General features: G+C 44.1%; 1 protein-coding gene across 2 annotated transcripts in view; it reads left to right on the forward strand.

Annotated features, from left to right (window-relative positions):
- The window catches only part of TMPRSS6 (transmembrane serine protease 6), a 232,808-nt gene that overhangs the window by 204,150 nt on the left and 10,274 nt on the right, over window positions 1-18,384 (forward strand). For both annotated transcript variants that reach the window (XM_073574347.1, XM_073574345.1), the window contains 3 exons: window positions 356-472; window positions 2,077-2,245; window positions 6,273-6,547. In XM_073574347.1, coding sequence (XP_073430448.1) covers window positions 356-472; window positions 2,077-2,245; window positions 6,273-6,547 — 561 coding nt within the window. The remainder of the gene's footprint in view (window positions 1-355; window positions 473-2,076; window positions 2,246-6,272; window positions 6,548-18,384) is intronic.

The raw sequence follows: 18,384 nt of genomic DNA on the forward strand, positions 1-18,384 counted from the left end.
ATAGTAATATTAATATATAATAGTAATAATAATAGCAGTAATAATAATAGTAGTAATAATAATTATTATTATTATATGCTAAAAGTTTTGATACAGTTTCAAACAGACCAAAACTAACATAAGTTATAATGTTCAGGAACATTGCGCAGTATCTTGGCTCCGCATCAACACATCCACATTCTCAGTACATTGACTCTTTACTGAAGTGTAGACCTGTTTGCTCTACTTTATGACATTTGTTTGCTCTCTTTTATGGTCAGTTTGGTTATATTCTGTGGCATGGATCGTCAAACATTAGTGAACACTTTGGATGATTCTGATTTGCAGTGTCATTTTTTTTCCACCTCTTACATAGCTGTTCCTTGTGGTGCCTTCAACTACAGATGTGCAGATGGGACTTGTGTGAAAAAGACTAATCCAGAATGTGACTCTGTAAGAGACTGTGCGGACAGCTCTGATCAAAGGAACTGTGGTGAGAACTCATCAAGAATGAAGACCTAACAGAATCCTCCGACTTATGAACTTGTGAATCCCAGGCTTATTACTGTGCAGGGCTGAGTTATCCATTTACGTATTTATTTCTTTTTTTCAAGATGAGGTTGTCTTTTAATCACTTGCCATTTTTGAGCAAAAAATAGCTAGAAAAGTCATTTTTTTAACAACATCCTTGTCATTTTGTAGAGTTTCATTAAAATCAGATCTAAATGTAACAAATGACAAAATAACTCTTCATAATAAAATAAAAAAGCATGAATGGCGGTAAGTGACTCAGTGACAGAGTAGACCCCTGTGTTTTAATTGTAAGTGGGCTCTATGTTCTGTCTCCAAACCCTGAAAGGAGACCTTTCTTATGATCACCCTTAAGATCCCAATACACACTAGACTGAATTCTTCTATATCGGCAATGTGTATGGGGGCCTACCGGCTCTCCCATGATAGATGGGGAATTAAGGATCCGGCTTGTACAATTTGGAGTTGCCGATTTTTATTCTCGGTCCACCAGTAGAGCTTGGGTGAGCCGAGTGCTCATATATACGGAAGAGACACGATTCATAGCTATCAGCCAAACAGCAGTCTACAGTGTACGGGGGTCTTTATAATGGAGCAACAATGGTTGCAGTAGGAGATGAGTAGATCAAGTGCAGTAAGTTTCTGCCTGTAATGACCTGTTTTATATGGCCATACATAGTACAATCTTTTCAAGAATTTGATACCCTAAAGCTGAAGAACCACTAAATGAAGCAATATGTCTGTCCTAGACTACTGGTTTTAACGGGCTTCTGAATCTTGTAAGAAATGAGAACAGGTTCCATGGGTAATAAAAGAGCACCGGTCACATAACAGTTTGCTGCAAATATATTATTTGGTTTCAATTTTTTCCCAGTGTTTTCCTGAATCTGACATTGTCTATCATTTGTTCTTGTACTTCTCCATTCTTGAGATATAGCCCCCCTATTCTCTATATATAAATCTAGTCTTTTTAGCCAAGTGGGTGCAATCGTCAATTCTTCACTGAGAGTGTCTTTTTAAGCACCAAAGTCCCTTTGGCTAATAAGAGTCGAATTAAATGCAGGAAAGATGGGCCCATATCTCAGGAATTGAGAGAAGCAGGCACAAAAAAGAGACACATCATCAGATTCGGGACTACAGCTGCATTTAGAAGAGTGAAAAAAATTTATATATTTATGGCGATGTTCTAAGACTCCTGGTAGAAAATAATCCCTTTCATTAGTATGAATTTATCATCAATATTATCTCTGAGGTTCCAATCTAATAAAGGGGATTGTGCTCAGGAGATCTACAGAGCCTCTCATCCTAGCATACACAAAAATAAGAACAGAATGCATTTTCAATACATATCAAAATCAGGTCCTCTACCTATCAATAAAAGGACCAGAAAAATACCCAAATGGACATTCACTCTAACATGGTATACACAAAAACGTAGGGTATTTTGGACTTATACTCTACGTCAGAGCCCTTCATCCTACAGCAAAGTCCAAGGTCATACAAATCTGTAGAAAGCATGAGTTTGTTAAAGCCCACATGACATTGACCTCCTATTTCCCTCCTTAGAGTGTGGTATGCAGTCGCTGCAGAATCGTATTGTTGGAGGAACTCAGTCACAAGTAGGGGAATGGCCATGGCAGGCGAGTTTACAAGTAGGAGGATCACATATTTGTGGAGGATCCTTAGTGGCAAGCCAGTGGATTCTGACTGCGGCTCATTGCTTCACTCTCGAGAGGTAATATACAGAGTGTGGTCATGTTCCCATAACAGGAAGCATTACGGACAGGTTATAGTCACACCTCATCTCAAGGTTTACAATATAGATCTTTTAAATAAGCTTCTGAGCCAAATTCTGACTGATGACCGGCCATTCTTGGCTTATCAATGCATGGAGTTTTTCACAATTTCTGTGTTTTTGTTTGTCCACCTACTTTTTGAGAATTGACCAAAGGTTCTCAATAAAATAGAGATCAGGTCAGTTTCCTAACCATTGAATAAAAATGTATGCTTTGTTCACCGAGCCACTTAGTTATTACTTTTGTCTTGTGGCTTGGTCTCCATCATGTTGGAAATAGCATTGTTCATCAACAAATTTCTCCTGGATGGTTGGGACATCTGTGAGGTTAAGCAGGAACGCGGGGTGCAGTGACAAGTAGGAGGCAGATAAAGAGTTAACTGGTGTTTAATACAGGGAATACTCCATGCAGGGAGAGAATAAGGGAGGTATGGGAGGTTAAGGTTCAGGACGAAAATAAGTGTTCAAATAATGGGTAAACTTATCAGTCTGATGTTTCCAGAGGATGGAGGCTTGGAAATCCTGCGATGGCTTCGTAGGAGACGTGTGAAGTCTCTAGCCTGGTCTTGGAGGTATGTGAGGCACTGTCTCCTGACAGCTGCGATGCATCCTGGCTCTGCTAGGCGTAGCCTTGCGGTACCGGGGCAAAGTGTTCATGGAGGAGGCGTCTGTGGTGCCGGTGCAGAAGGATGGAGGTCAGCGGTGGGGACGGGAATATCCTGGCAGTCTCTGCACGTTTACCCCAATCAGGCCTACGGCACTCACGGTAGACAGACAGCGGTACTGTACGGGATGTCTCCCCAGTGTCGAAGGTGAGAGGGCACACAGTCATGCGCTGCTCGCAGTCTGGCTGCACGTGTGTCATTCATCAGAAAAGCAGCCTGGTCTCCTGGCATCACACTGCGGAGAGTGAGTCAACCTTCTCCTGCTGCGCACGCTGACTTCCCGCCAAAGAGCCTGTTTTAGCATGCTCCGTCCCTTTATATATGACCCACCCCCTGTAGTCAAGTGCAAAGGTCTGTCCAGGTCAGAAAGTGCTCCCCCCAGCAATAATGGTGACAGCCCCAATAGTTCCGGCCCTAATACGAGAGAGGTACCACTAGCCCGGTCCATCTCCCTACACATCCTCCAAGAGCAACTTCTCCCAACGATCCAGGAGAAATATTGTGATAGTAATATTTTACATATTTATAAGAAAAAATGGCATATTTATAAGAAAAAATTATAGCAGCTCATTTTCTGATCACATATTACACTTTAATAATTGCAGATTTTGCCTTTTCTTTTTTTTGCTGCATTTGAATGTAGAAAGAAAAAAGGTCTCATTAAAGACTCCATGCATTGTAATAATCATTACATGGATAAATCCATAACATTATGGCTTTACTACCCAGCTCCGAGCTGTGGCTCATAATCAGGGTGACAGTTTCAAAAAATAGAAACAGATAACTGAATACAGATTATAGCAAAAGACATTCTTTCCCTCAGACTGTGTTTTTTTGGCTAAATAATCTGAAGGCCAATTTATTTTCAGTAGAATACTTACTGTAACGACCTAGGAACTTTCTGATGATAGTTATCAAAAATGAGTGAACCTGTTAAATATTTATAAGGTAGACAGAAACTAAAAAGTCATGAACTGCATCTTCACATAAAGTACCACACAAGAATACAGTGATAAAGACCGAGGACTACCAATTATCACAGATAGCTCACACACCGGGCGTCATACATTTGACTTGACAACCGATTTGGCACCCAAACGTCTAGCTTGCAAGTCATACCTAATGAGGGAAAAGGTTGAGATGCAGATTTTCAACAGATCCAAGCTTTTTCTTCTATCAGAAAAGTTGTCTGGCAGCATCTTCATCCCCTATTGCTTGAAAACAGTTTTATGCACTTGACCACCCTAACAAAACTGCTAAACATTACCAGTTAGCTTAGTGCATTCCCTTACTGTTTCCCACATATCACTCAACACCATCCATCAGAATATCTTACAATACTGGAGATAGAACATATATACTTAGAACAGAACTAAACTTCTCAATATTTTTCATACGTTTTTTAAATTAATTTAGTAGTGCTGATTAATTGGGGTCTTTGAGCTCAATTTTATTCCTGAAGATGGTCAAAGTGGAATTTGGGCTCAACTGAAAGTGCATCCTGCACATTGCTCTCTAATATAAGGTCTGCCACTTGGTGTAAGTGAAAAGTGGTGGTCTCGGAGCCCAGATCCCCATGATCAACACTACTAAAGAGGGTCTACAACATATAAAAATATTTAGTTACCTTTTAATTGTAGTAATTACAGATTATCATTGCTGGATTTGAAGACGATCCATCATTGGGTGTAGTGTAACCATTTTTAAGACTTTTGGTCTCTGAGCACTTAGATGCAAGTTATGATCATCTACTTATTAAGGCTCTGTTCACATGTCCAGCTGTCATCCTTTTGAACAAATCCAGCATTAATCCAAAAAAACTGAATCCGCTAAAATCGGAGCAAAAACAGATGCACATGTAGGTTTTCATTTTGCATCCGTGTTTGTTACGTTTATAGTGACGCTTTTTACTAAAAGAATCTCTGAATATACACAGCGTCCGATTTATAATTTGCATTTTTAAAGTCACTTTACTTTTTTTTCTCGGCGATATTAGTTGCTGTTTTGGAGGAAAATTCTTCAAACTTCCGCACAAAGTTCACGAATTCGGTGCAAAGTCAACAAATTGTGTTTTTTTTCTGTTTTGTACTGTGTTTGCTACTTTTTTGGTGAAGATAGTCACACGTATGCCAAAATATTGGCGCACTCAAAAACACACCGGGGGGAGGGGGGTGACTGGAGTGGAGTTGCACCAAATTTTGCAACTTTTGAGAAAGTCATAATTGATGAATCAGCTGAAAACTTCTGAAATCACTAACCGCTGTCCACTACAGGCCCTGTCACACACAGCAATCTCGCTAGCGAGATCGCTGATTTTGTGATGCCACAGCGATCTCACCAGCGAGATCGCTGTGTGTGACGGGGATCAGCGACCGCCCCCCCCCGCCGGGTATCGCTGATCGTGCACTATCGTGCACGGCCGTTTTTTGATCGTTGCTCTCCCGCTGGCCAGCGCGCATCGCTGCGTGTGGCAGCGGGAGCCAACGATCAGCGAGGCTCCCAGCGCTCTAAGCAGGCGCTGATAGCTGGTATCTAAGGTAAATATCGAGTTACTAAGCGGCGTGCGTCACTTAGTTACCTGATGTGTACCTTAGAAACCAGCGTGCTCGCTGCTCCCGGCAAGCTGGTATCTAAGGTACACATCAGGTAACTAAGTGACGCACGCCACTTAGTAACCCGATATTTACCTTAGATACCAGCGTCCTCGCTGGTGCTGATCGCTGGTGAAGCTGCCTGTTTGGCAGCTCACCAGCGATCATGTAGCGATGCACCAACGATCCTGACAAGGTCGTTTCGTTGTCGGGATCGCTGGTGCATCGTTTAGTGTAACGGGGCCTAAAGTAGAAAAAAAATAGGTGAGCATATATAAAAGAGTTAGAGAAGGCACAAAGTCAGACAAAAACAGGCACAAAAGCAATGATGAATTGGGGTCACGGTGTTCTGGGCGTGCCTAGATTTAAAAAAATGGATCCGTTAATAGATGACATAGAAAATGAATGGTTTCCCATAGACAATTTTAAAAAAAAACTTATCCAGTTGCTATCCTTTTTTGGAGGGGGCAGACAAAAAAGTTGTGCAAACTACTTTTTTTGAATGAGCTAAAAAAACAGATTATAGAGAAACGGGACCTATTATGACTTTCATCCCGACAAAAGGATGGATCCGGTCTTGGAACATGTTATTTCTATGTTTGCCATCCCCAAAAATATCCCAAACTGGAAATAACTATTGGATTTGTGAACATAACCTTATTTTCACACACTGTTTAATTTATACATCTCCTTATTGTCTGAACATTTCAGTCTTTCCACTCCGGAAGTTTGGACCGTCATTTTGGGAAAATTGCGCCTTAGCAGAAGTAGCCAGAAGGAGATGGCATTCAAAGTTACACAGCTGATCATCCATCCTTACCACGAGCAGTACATGCCTGACTACGACATAGCCCTTGTCCAGCTGGACCATCCTGTTCCCCTCACCTCTTCACACATCCAACCAATTTGTCTTCCTGCCAGAACCCACCATTTCCCTACTGGTTCAACATGTTGGGTGGCAGGTTGGGGAGCAACAAGTGAGAACGGTAAGTCAAGGATGTTTTAACCCCTTCACTCAGTTTCCAATTTTTCATTTTTTGTACTTTCCTTCCCTTCTTCCAAGAACCTTAAGGCTGTGTGCACACGCTGCGGATTGGTCTGTGGAATTTTCCGCGTGGATTTTGCAAAATCCGAAGGTAAATCCGCAGGTCAAAAGACCTGCGGCTTACCTGCGGATTAGGCTGCGGTTTTGCCCTGCGGTTTATCACCTCCACAATGGAGGAGATGGCAAACCGCTGCGGAATCCGCAGAAAAGAATGACATGTCAATTCTTTCTGCATATTTGAAAATTTCCATAGGCAATAATGGATCCGCAGCAGAATCCGCACCGTGTGCACCTAGCCTAACTCATTTCATTTTTCATCAACGCATGAGTATGGGTAAGGGATTTTTTTAGTAGCCTTAAATTGCACCATTAATTTTACCATACAACTGAAAAATGGGAAAAAATGTTCAACTTTTTCCCAAAAGTTGGATTGCAGCAAAGTCAAACTTGTGTAGTTTCTTTTTTAATTTTAGTAGAGGAAGCAAAATTGTAAAAATTGATTTCTGTGCCCATTTTTCTGAGACTTGTGACTTTCTTATTTTTCTGTCGCAGGAGCAGGGCGAGGGCTTATTTTTTGCATTGTGAGCTGATGTTTTTATTGATACCACTTTGGAGTACATATGATGATTTAATTACTTTTTATTGCATTTTTGGAGGGGATGTGTCGTTAATGATTAACGGTAACCCTGGCATTTCAATTTTTTTTATTGTTAATGGTGTTTACCATATTACTGTACACTTAACATAATTTTAGATTTTGATAGCTTGGATGCAATGATATTAAATATGTTTATTAATTTCTGAACGTCTATTTTTAATTGAGGAAAAGAGTAGTGCGAATTTTTATGTTACTTTTTAATTTTTTTACATATTTAAAATTTTTTTCAACTTTTTAACTCCTTTCGTAGGGTACTTAAATCTGCAAACATCTGGACACAGTGAGTGTATATATATACACTATATATATATATATATATATATATAATATATGCAGCACAGACCAAAAGTTTGGACACACCTTCTCATTCAAAGAGTTTTCTTTATTTTCACGACTATGAAAATTGTAGATTCACTCTGAAGGGATCAAAACTATGAATTTACACATGTGGAATTATATAATTAACAAAAAAGTGTGAAACAACTGAAAATATGTCTTATATTATAGGTTCTTCAAAGTAGCCAACTTTTGCTTTGATTACTGCTTTGCACACTCGGCATTCTCTCGATGAGCTTCAAGAGGTAGTCACCGGAAATGATTTTCACTTCAGGTGTGCCCTGTCAGGTTTAATAAGTGGGATTTTTTGCCTTATAAATGGGGTTGGGACCATCTGTTGTGTTGTGCAAAAGTCTGGTGGATACACAGCTGATAGTCCTACTGAATAGACTGTTAGAATTTGTATTATGGCAAGAAAAAAGCAGCTAAGTAAAGAAAAACGAGTGGCCAACATTACTTTAAGAAAGAAGGTCAGTCAATCCGAAAAATTGGGAAAACTTTGACAGTGTCCCCAAGTGCAGTGGCAAAAACCATCAAACACTATGAAGAAATTGGCTTACATGAGGACCGCCCCAGGAAAGGAAGAGCAAGAGTCACCTCTGCTGCATAGGATAAGTTCATCCGAGTCACCAGCCTCAGAAATCGCAGGTTAACAGCAGGTCAGATTAGAGACCAGGTCAATGCCACACAGAGTTCTAGCAGCAGACACATCTCTACAACAACTCAGAAGGCCTTCATGGTAAAATAGCTGCTAGGAAACCACTGCTAAGGACAGGCAACAAGCAGAAGTGACTAGTTTGGGCTAAAGAACACAAGGAATGGACATTAGATGGGTGGAAATCTGTGCAAATTTGAGATCTTTGGTTCCAACCACCGTGCCTTTGTGCAACGCAGAAAAGGTGAACGGATGGACTCTACATGCATGGTTCCCACCATGAAGCATGGAGGAGGAGGTGTGATGGTGTGGGGGTGCTTTGCTGGTGACACTGTTGGGGATTTATTCAAAATTGAAGGCATACTGAACCAGCATGGCTACCACAGCATCTTGCAGCGGCATGCTATTCCATCCGGTTGGCGTTTAGTTGGGCCATCATTTATTTTTCAACAGGACAATGATGCCAAACACACCTCAAGGCTGTGTAAGGGCTATTTGACAAAGAAGGAGAGTGATGGGGTGCTACGCCAGATGACCTGGCCTCCACAGTCACCAGACCTGAACCCAATTGTGATGGTTTGGGGTGAGCTGGACTGCAGAGTGAAGGCAAAAGGGCCAACAAGTGATAAGCATCTCTGGGAACTCCTTCAAGACTGTTGGAAGACCATTTCCGGTGACTACCTCTTGAAGCTCATCAAGAGAATGCCAAGAGTGTGCAAAGCAGTAATCAAAGCAAAAGGTGGCTACTTTGAAGAACCTAGAATATAAGACATATTTTCATATTTTCAGTTTTTTCACTCTTTTTTGCTAATTATATAATTCCACATGTATTAATTCATAGTTTTGATGCCTTCAGAGTGAATCTACAATTTTCATAGTCATGAAAATAAAGAAAACTCTTTGAATGAGAAGGTGTGTCTAAACGTTTGGTCTGTACTGTATATATATATATATATATATATATATATATATATAAATATATATATATATAAAACTAGCTGAGGAGCCCGGTGTTGCCCGGGCATAGTAGCTAACTACGGTTCGTTATGACAAACTATAATGATTATATCTATATATAAAGCTGAGTGTAGAGCCCGCCCGCTCCGCATAGCCACATTCACTATAATATCACACATCTGCCAGAGCTACCGGACTACTACCACTAATATCCCACATCACCCCGTGTCAGCCAGAGCTACCGGACTACTCCCCTAATATCCCAAATCATCCTGTCAAAGCCACCGGACTACTATCCCTAATATCCCTCATCAACCTGTCAAAGCCACCGGACTACTACCACTAATATTCCACATCATACCGTCAGAGTCACCGGACTGCTACCCCTAATATCCCACATCATCCTGTCAAAACCACCGGACTACTACCCCTAATATCCCACATCATCATGTCAAAGCCACCGGACTACTACCCCTAATATCCCACATCATCCCGTCAGAGCCACCGGACTACTACCACTAATATTCCACATCACCCCGTGTCAGCCAGAGCTACCGGACTACTCCCCTAATATCCCAAATCATCCTGTCAAAGCCACCGGACTACTATCCCTAATATCCCTCATCAACCTGTCAAAGCCACCGGACTACTACCACTAATATTCCACATCATACCGTCAGAGTCACCGGACTGCTACCCCTAATATCCCACATCATCCTGTCAAAACCACCGGACTACTACCCCTAATATCCCACATCATCATGTCAAAGCCACCGGACTACTACCCCTAATATCCCACATCATCCCGTCAGAGCCACCGGACTACTACCACTAATATTCCACATCATCCCGTCAGAGCCACCAGACTACTATCCCTAATATCCCACATCATCCCGTCAGCCAGAGCCACCGGACAACTACCACTAATATCCCACATCATCCCGTCACAGCCGCCGGACTACTACCACTAATATCCCACATCATCCAATCAGAGCCACCGGACTACTACCCCTAATATCCCACATCATTCTGTCAGAGCCACCAGACTACTACCCCTAATATCCCACATCATCCCATCAGCCAAAGCCAACAGACTACTACCCCTAATATCCCACATCATCCTGTCAGCCTGGGGTCAGAACCAGAGCGAATGAATGTATGTGTGTATGTGTGTATCACCAACCAATCACGAAGCATCTTTCATTTCACCAGAACTGTTTAAAAGAAGCTGAGCTGTGATTGGTTGCTATGAGCAACAGTTTTCCTTGCAACCAATCACTAAGCATCTTTCATTTCACCAGAGATGTTTAAAAAAAAGCTGAGCTGTGATTGGTTGCTATGAGCAACAGATTTCCCACTCCACAACACCTCAGGAGACACTGACCGGGTGGGAGAAATCTAGCATCCCCAGGAACATAAGCTCCAAGCCATTGTCTGCCCCCCAGAAAGGAGCAGAGAGCACATGACAGAAATGAATCACCCCATCTGGTGCCCATATACCCATCACACATCCTCCATCCCATAGGCACATCTTCCCTCTTAAAAGGATCCCCAGTATGGAAGTTAGGACCGTTCCACTCAGTGCTGTGATTCTGACCCCAGGATCTCTTGGGATCATTGGTATGGAAGTTAGGGCAATTCCACTAAGCGCTCTGATTCTGACCCCAGACTTCTATTAAAGGGATCATTGGTATGGAAGTCAGGGCCAATCCACTCAGCGCTCTGATTCTGACCCCAGACTTCTATTAAAGGGATCATTGATATGGAAGTCAGGGCAAATCCATCCAGCGCTTTGGTTTTGACCCCAGGCCTTTCTTAAAGGGATCCCTGGTATGGAAGTTAGGACCGTTCCACTCAGCGCTATGATTCTGACCCCAGGTTCTCTTAAAGGGATCATTGGTATGGAAGTTAGGGCAATTCCACTAAGCTCTCTGGTCCTGACCCCAGGCCTCTCTTAAAGGGATTCCTGTTATGGAAGTTAGGACCATTCCACTCAGCTCTGTGGTTCTGACCCCAGGGTCTCTTAAAGGGATAATTGGTATGAAAATTTGGGCAATTCCACTAAGCGCTCTGGATCTGACCCCAGGCCCCTCAAAGGGATCCCCGGTACAGAAGTAAGCGGTAATCCACTCTGCGCTTTGGTAGACCCCAGGCCTCTCTTAAAGGGATCTCAATATGGAAGTTAGGGCAAATCCCTCAGTGCTCTGATTCTGACCCCAGGCTTCTATTAAAGGAATCATTGGTTTGGAAGTCTGGGCAAATCCATCCAGCGCTTTGGTTCTGACCCCAGGCCTCTCTTAAAGGGATCTCCTGTATGGAAGTTAGGGTAAAACCCTCAGCACTCTGATTCTCACCCCAGGCTTCTATTAAAGGGATCATTGGTATGTAAGTCAGGGCAAATCCACTCAGCGCTCTGGTTCTGATGCCATGCCTCTCTTAAAGGGATCCCCGGTATGGAAGTTAGGACCGTTCCACTCAGTGCTCTGGTTCTGACCCCAGGCTGATGGGATGATGTGGGATATAAGGGGTAGTAGTCCGGTGGCGAGACGCGTACCGCCCAGAGGTACACTAGATATGGCAGCACTATTTAGCTAGCACTTGTGCTGTGACTGGAGCACTGTGGCACATGCTTTGTCACTACAAGGCGCTGACCCAAACTAAGCTAACCCTAACTCATACGTATCAAAGGGGGGTTATATAATGAGTCAGTCACCAGATACATGCATCCATCATCATACACACAAGTCTAAACAAAAGCCATGCGGCTCTTTTACAGCAGCGTCCCTCCAGGACCTTCATGACCCTCCTGATGGTCCAATCCGAGCTGGAGTAGGACCTGAGCATGTGACCTCCGATCTCCAATGAGAGATCATCCCACGGGCATGCTCAGTGGACCGAAAGGAGGACTTAGTCCCTGGAGTAACTTGCTGCTGACCAGCCTGCATTGCTATAGCTGGACCAGAGGTGGCAGCAGCAACTACACCTACAAAGCTGGTCTGAGCAGAGCACCTGGATCAACGAGTCTGCTGAGCAGCCTCCTGTGCGGCCGGAGAGGAATGGGAGACTGCCGAAAGCAAGGCTCGGGATTCCTGCTGTGCAGCGGCCGGAACCTGACGCTTAACAGGAGGATAGCAGGGGTTTAAGATAGGCAACCAGATAACCAGAGAGGTTGGTAACTTAGCAGATTGCAGACCCCTAAACTGACAACACAGCTAGAATTAGCCGTGGGACGTACCTACGATGCCCTAGACACCTCGGCCCAGCCAAATAATTAACTAAGCCTAAAGAGAGAAAGGGAAAAGCTAAACTGCCCCGGAGTAGAACCCCAAAGGAATAGATAGCCCCCAAACATATATTGCTGGTGAGACAAGATGAGGCACAAAACACAGGCAGAAAATAGAGTAAGCAAATGATGGATACTATCCAGGAGCCTTACATCAGCTTAATGTCCGATATAAAATATAACCTTTATTGAACCTTTTAACTAAAACAAGACAACCACACAGTGAAACAACCAACCGTGCGAACTACCTGACAGCGGAGGTTGGCACCCTAAACACAATCTAGATTGGCGCCCCCACTCCATGGCGGCTGTGATCATCTGATTATCTACCTCCTGATGATCCGGTTAGGAGAAACGAGTTGAGGTCTTCTTTTATCAACCACCAACTTTGAGTACCCTTTTATCTTCTTACTGTTATCAATATTTTTTCTGCCGCATCTGTCAAAATTATGTTGCTGGCATAATTTATGCCTTCCATATTATTGTATTGCTGTGCTGCCCTTGTTAAGCATCATTAGAGATAACAGGTATTCCAAGGGACAGCCGTCGTGGAGTGGGGGCACCATTCCGCTGACCAGTAGGGTGCCAACCTCCGCTGACAGGAAGGCTTTCAGTCACAGGGAACAGTATAGTTAGGTGCTCATTTGTTTTTGCACATGTCACGTTAATGTCTGTGTCACTTGCACTCATTTTACACTTTCTTCTTCTTGCCTACCCAACTACCTCTATCTTGGCAACCTCTATAAAGCTCCTTTCCTGGACAATTGAGTGACCGTATGTTGCACTAACCCAGGGGTATATAGGAGATTTAGGGTACAGCCGCCGTGGAGCGGGGGTGCCAATCTCGATTGTGTTTAGGGTGCCAACCTCCGCTGTCAGGTAGTTCTACAATAGGACTTCTATCTAGGGCCATGGTAGGTGGCACGGTTGGTTGTTTCCCTGTTGGTTGTCTTGTTTTAGTTAAAAGGTTCAATAAAAGTTATATTCTACATAATTTATATCTGACATTAAGCTGATTTAAGGCTCCTGGATAGTATAATTGATTTTTGACCTTACTTTTTCATATTAACTCCTACATTTTAAGCAAATGATGGAGCCCAAGCTGTCTAGATAGAACAGAACAGGAAAGGATACTGTCTGCAATCACGCAAAAAACCCTAAGAAAAAATCCAACACGTCTGATATGCAAAAATACTGAGGCCACACGACCTCTCCCCACTAACTCAGAACTCTGGTGTGAACTGGACGCAAAACAAAAGATACTGATATAACAGGGGAATAAAAATACTGAAAAGACTGACATGAGCTGTGGCATATGGAACAGAGTCCCGCACAGGTCCCAGCAGGGAAAAAGGCTGAACTCACACCAGCAAAGCAGAAATCAGAGAAAAGCAAAAAATGGTTCAAATGCAAAAAGATTCAAGCATACAAATAACTTATCTGAAAGATGCAGGACGAGGCAGGAGGAAAGCAGACTTCCAAAATGCTCAGGAAGAAAACCAAATCACAATCAACAACTGAGGGAAGCATGCTCACTTAAACCTCTCCAGTCTGTAACACCTGACCTCCAATCATCCTCAGATGATTGACTTCTGTCAGCGAGACCAGCTCCATTACCAGCAGCAACCACTAGAGGGAGCCCAAACTCAGAAGGTCAAAAGTGTTCACAACAGATGTGGGATATAAGGGGTAGTAGTTCGGTGGCTCTGGCTGATGGGATGATGTAGGATGTTAGGGGTAGTAGTCAGGTGCCTCAGGCTGATGGGATGATGTGGGATATTAGGGGTAGTAGTCTGGTGGCTCTGACGGAATGATGTGGGATATTAGTGGTAGTAGTCTGGCAGCTCTGGCTGACGGGATGATGTGGAATATTAGTGGTAGTAGTCCGGTAGCTCTGGCAGATGTGTGACATTATAGTGAATGTGGCTATGCGGAGTGGGCGGGCTCTACACTCAGCTTTATATATAGATATTATCATTATAGTTTGTTATAATTGTTATAACTAACCATAGTTAGTTACTATGCCCGGGCAACACCGGGCTCCTCAGCTAGTTTTATATATATATATATATATATATATATATATATATATATATATATATATATTTATAAATATATATATATATATATATATATATATATACACAGTACAGACCAAACGTTTGGACACACCTTCTCATTCAAAGAGTTTTCTTTATTTTCATGACTATGAAAATTGTAGATTCACTCTGAAGGGATGACTGACGGGATGGTGTGGGATATTATAGTGAATGGGGCTATGTGGAGTGATTGGGGCTCTACTCTCAGCTTTATATATATAGGCACACAAAAAGGGTAACTGATGTCATGAAACAGCAGACCCAAAGAAGAGAACCAAGAAAAAATACATAATAATAAAATGTAAATTTTATCAATGGTAAGTTAAAAAATGTATAAAATTTGGCACAAAATACATACAAAAGCAGTGCAACCAGAAGGGGGCACCAAAAACTCACTCCATATTGTAATTACAATGTGAAAGTAAATCACAAAAATTTTAATATAAGGCATACCAATATAAATCACACATAGTATAAGGTCACATGTTAAGCCAGGTCCATATTCACAAGAGGTGATAAAAATAGGCTGATTAGGGATGAGCTTTCCGATATTGAAATATCGGAAATCGGCTCGATATTTGCGATATCGGAATTCCGATTTCCGATTCCGATATTTTTTTCATATTGCAAATCGGAAATCAGAAATCCCATAATCCTTCAGCCTCTGAGCGCTCCGTGGAGCCAATCAGGAGCTGAAGAATTGCTGACAACATTGTATAACTCCCCTAAGCTTGGTAGGAGGCGTCCAAGCTTGCTAGCTAGAGGCTGCGCTGCAATTGGCTGGCTGGATGGTGTGATCAGGCAGTATAAAAGGCTGCGCCTGCCATTTTAGCCTCACTCTACTGTGAAAGCAGATAGGGATAGGTTGCTGTTGGAGATAGGGAGAGATCTTGGATCTAATAGCGATAGAAATTGTTTTTCAGTGACTGTAGCAGCCCCTGTGTGTTACAGAAGCAGTCTTTTTCCTCACTGACCCCGCTCAGTTTCATTTTTTGTGCTGTGCAGGCTCTCAGTGAGGTGCTTAGTGAGACAGTGCAGAGCACATTCACTGCAGCTGCTGCAGCTCCTCTTGCTGCAGCACTGTGTGGTGTGTGCCTCACTGCCTTTTCTTTTCATCCCTTAAATCCCCTTCCCCTATTTTTTCCTAAAAGTTAAACACTATATAGGGATTGTGCTGTGAAGGACCCAAACAACCTCTGTGGATGGTGCCACACAGCACCTGGCCCAGTCCCGGAGAATCCTCTTTTTTTTGGTATCACAGCAGTGTCATTTACTGCGCTGTGACATCCGACGTGTACACCAATACCACAAACACACGTTACTCTTTGTGTAGGCCACACTAGATTCAAATAAAGTGTAGCAGACACACCATCATCATACAGTGCCATTAGTGTTTCTTATACCTGTTTGTAGTCCTACAGGAATAAGCACACTAATTCCTAATAATTACTTTCTTGCCGTTCTGAATCCATCGATAGAGATGAAGAAGGCAGGGCGTAGGGGACGTCCCCGCGGCGGCCGCGGAAGAGGTGCATCAGCAGCTAGACATGGTGCACATCCAGAGCAAGCAGCAGGCACAAGTCACTCAGCACCTACTTTCACCCGTCAGCAGTCATTTATGCGCAGCTTGTTTGGAGCGCAGGGCCATAGGCTCATAAGAGAGGATCAAGTAGAAACCGTTGTTGGTTGGATGGCAGCTGAGGAATCCACCTCAATGAGCACAGCATCCTCCCAGGACCTCTCCACCACATCGGGTCAGGCCACTGAAGAGCAGCACCCATCTGCTTCTTCACCGCCCACTAAATTGCCCAGACATTCAGAGGGCCAGGAGCCAACCTTAATCCTCTTCTCAGAATCTGTTGGCTTGGAATCTGTGTGCCATCCAGACAGCACTCCTGCAGCTGAAGAAGAGGTAGTGTGCACAGATGCACAACCACTGTGTCCGTCTGAGGAAGAAGTGGAGGGTGGGCCAGTGCCAGCAGTGACCAGACCCCAGTCAGCAGATGATGATGAAACTCAGCTGCCAGTTTCTGCTGACGAAAGTGTATTGGATGACGAGGTCCTTGACCCATCATGGCATGCTGAGGGGCAGCAAGCAAGTGGGGATAGCTCAGAAGAAGAGCTTGCAGGTGTGGCGCAGCGTGGCCGTCCACGTGGGAGAAGAAGAGGGAAAAATTGGTTGTCGGCTCCCTCAACTTCAGCACCCGTTAGGAGCAGGGCTCTTTTAAAGAACACAAGGGGTGCGCCCAAGAGTTGTGGTGCATGGGCCTTTTTCGACCAAGTTGCAGATGACGTTACAGTAGTCAGATGCAAGCTTTGTCGACAAACTGTGTGGAGAGGGAAGAACATCAGCAACCTTAATACCACCAATATGTTGACGCATGTCAGGAAGAGGCAACCTGTGGAGTGGCAGCATCACACCCAAGATGATTCACCACCTGCAGCTGGTTCCCCACCTTCCACCTCTTCAGCCACAGCGGCCACCTCTTACTCCAGCTTGCATACAGCTGCTCCCACTTCCTCGCCAGAATACCAGGGTGCATCTGCAGACAGTGTTGTAGGGCGGCACACTGTGTGTACTTCGTCAGCATCAGCATCCCAATCGCTGGCATCCTCACACTCCCAATCCAGTGTGCAGCCATCTGTCACACAGGTGTGAGAGAAAAGGCGCCCATACTCGGCAAACCACCCACGAGCACAGGGCATGAATTCTCGCATTGCCAAACTGCTTGTAGTGGAAATGCTACCATTCTGGCTGGTGAGCAAGCCAGCCTTTATCTATATGTTGGGTTTTTAATCCCACAATACAGCGTTCCCAGCTGCTTCTACTTCAGCAGGCAAGCCGTCCCCGCCCTGCAACAGCATGTGGAGCATAAAATTAAGCATGCGCTACAAAATGCAGTTAATGGCAAGGTCCACCTGACCACCGACGCGTGGACCAGTCAGCATGGCCAGGGACGCTACATTTCCATCACCGCCCATTGGGTAAATGTAGTTGAGCCTGGAACTGAAGTAGACAGTGCAAGTGCACGGGTCCTGCCAACTCCACGGATTGCAGGCCTCTCCTCCGTACAAATTGACTCCTCCTCATACTCCTCGTCAGACTCGCCTGCACCCAGACGTACCACAACAACCGATTTCAGCACTGCATCGGCCAAACATCAACAGGCCGTGTTGAAATTGGTTTATCTGGGTGATGTTAGCCACACCACAACCGAGCTGTGGAACACGCTCAAGGAGCAGAGCGACATGTGGCTTGCACCGCTCAACCTCCAGCCAGGTATGGTGGTGTGTGACAACGGCCGAAACCTGGTCGCGACTCTGGGCCTAGGTGGCCTGACTCACATTCCATGCCTTGCCCATGTCCTAAACTTGGTGGTGCAGAGTTTCCTTAGGAACTATCCTGACCTTGAGGAGCTGCTGCACAAAGTCAGATACGAGTGCTCTCATTTGCGGCATTCAAGCATGGCTGCATCGCGCCTTTCAGCCATGCAGCACAGATTGGGCCTGCCCAAGCACTGCATCATTGTTGACCTCCCCACCAGGTGGAATTCGACTTTGCATATGCTGCGGAGGTTGTGTGAGCAGCAACCTGCAATTATGGAGTTGCAGCTGCAGCAGGCGCAAAGTAGGCGACACACATCTCAGCCCTCCCACTTTACAACCACAGAGTGGGCATCCATGAAGGACATATGTACCATTTTGAAGTGCTTCGAGGACTCCACTCCGATGGTGAGCGCGGATGCTGCCCTACTCAGCCTGACTATTCCCCTTATATGCCTTATAGAAT

This window comes from Dendrobates tinctorius, unplaced genomic scaffold (assembly GCF_039654945.1).
Source record: "Dendrobates tinctorius isolate UK_male_01 unplaced genomic scaffold, ASM3965494v1 ptg000038l, whole genome shotgun sequence".
Classification (NCBI taxonomy): domain Eukaryota; kingdom Metazoa; phylum Chordata; class Amphibia; order Anura; family Dendrobatidae; genus Dendrobates; species Dendrobates tinctorius.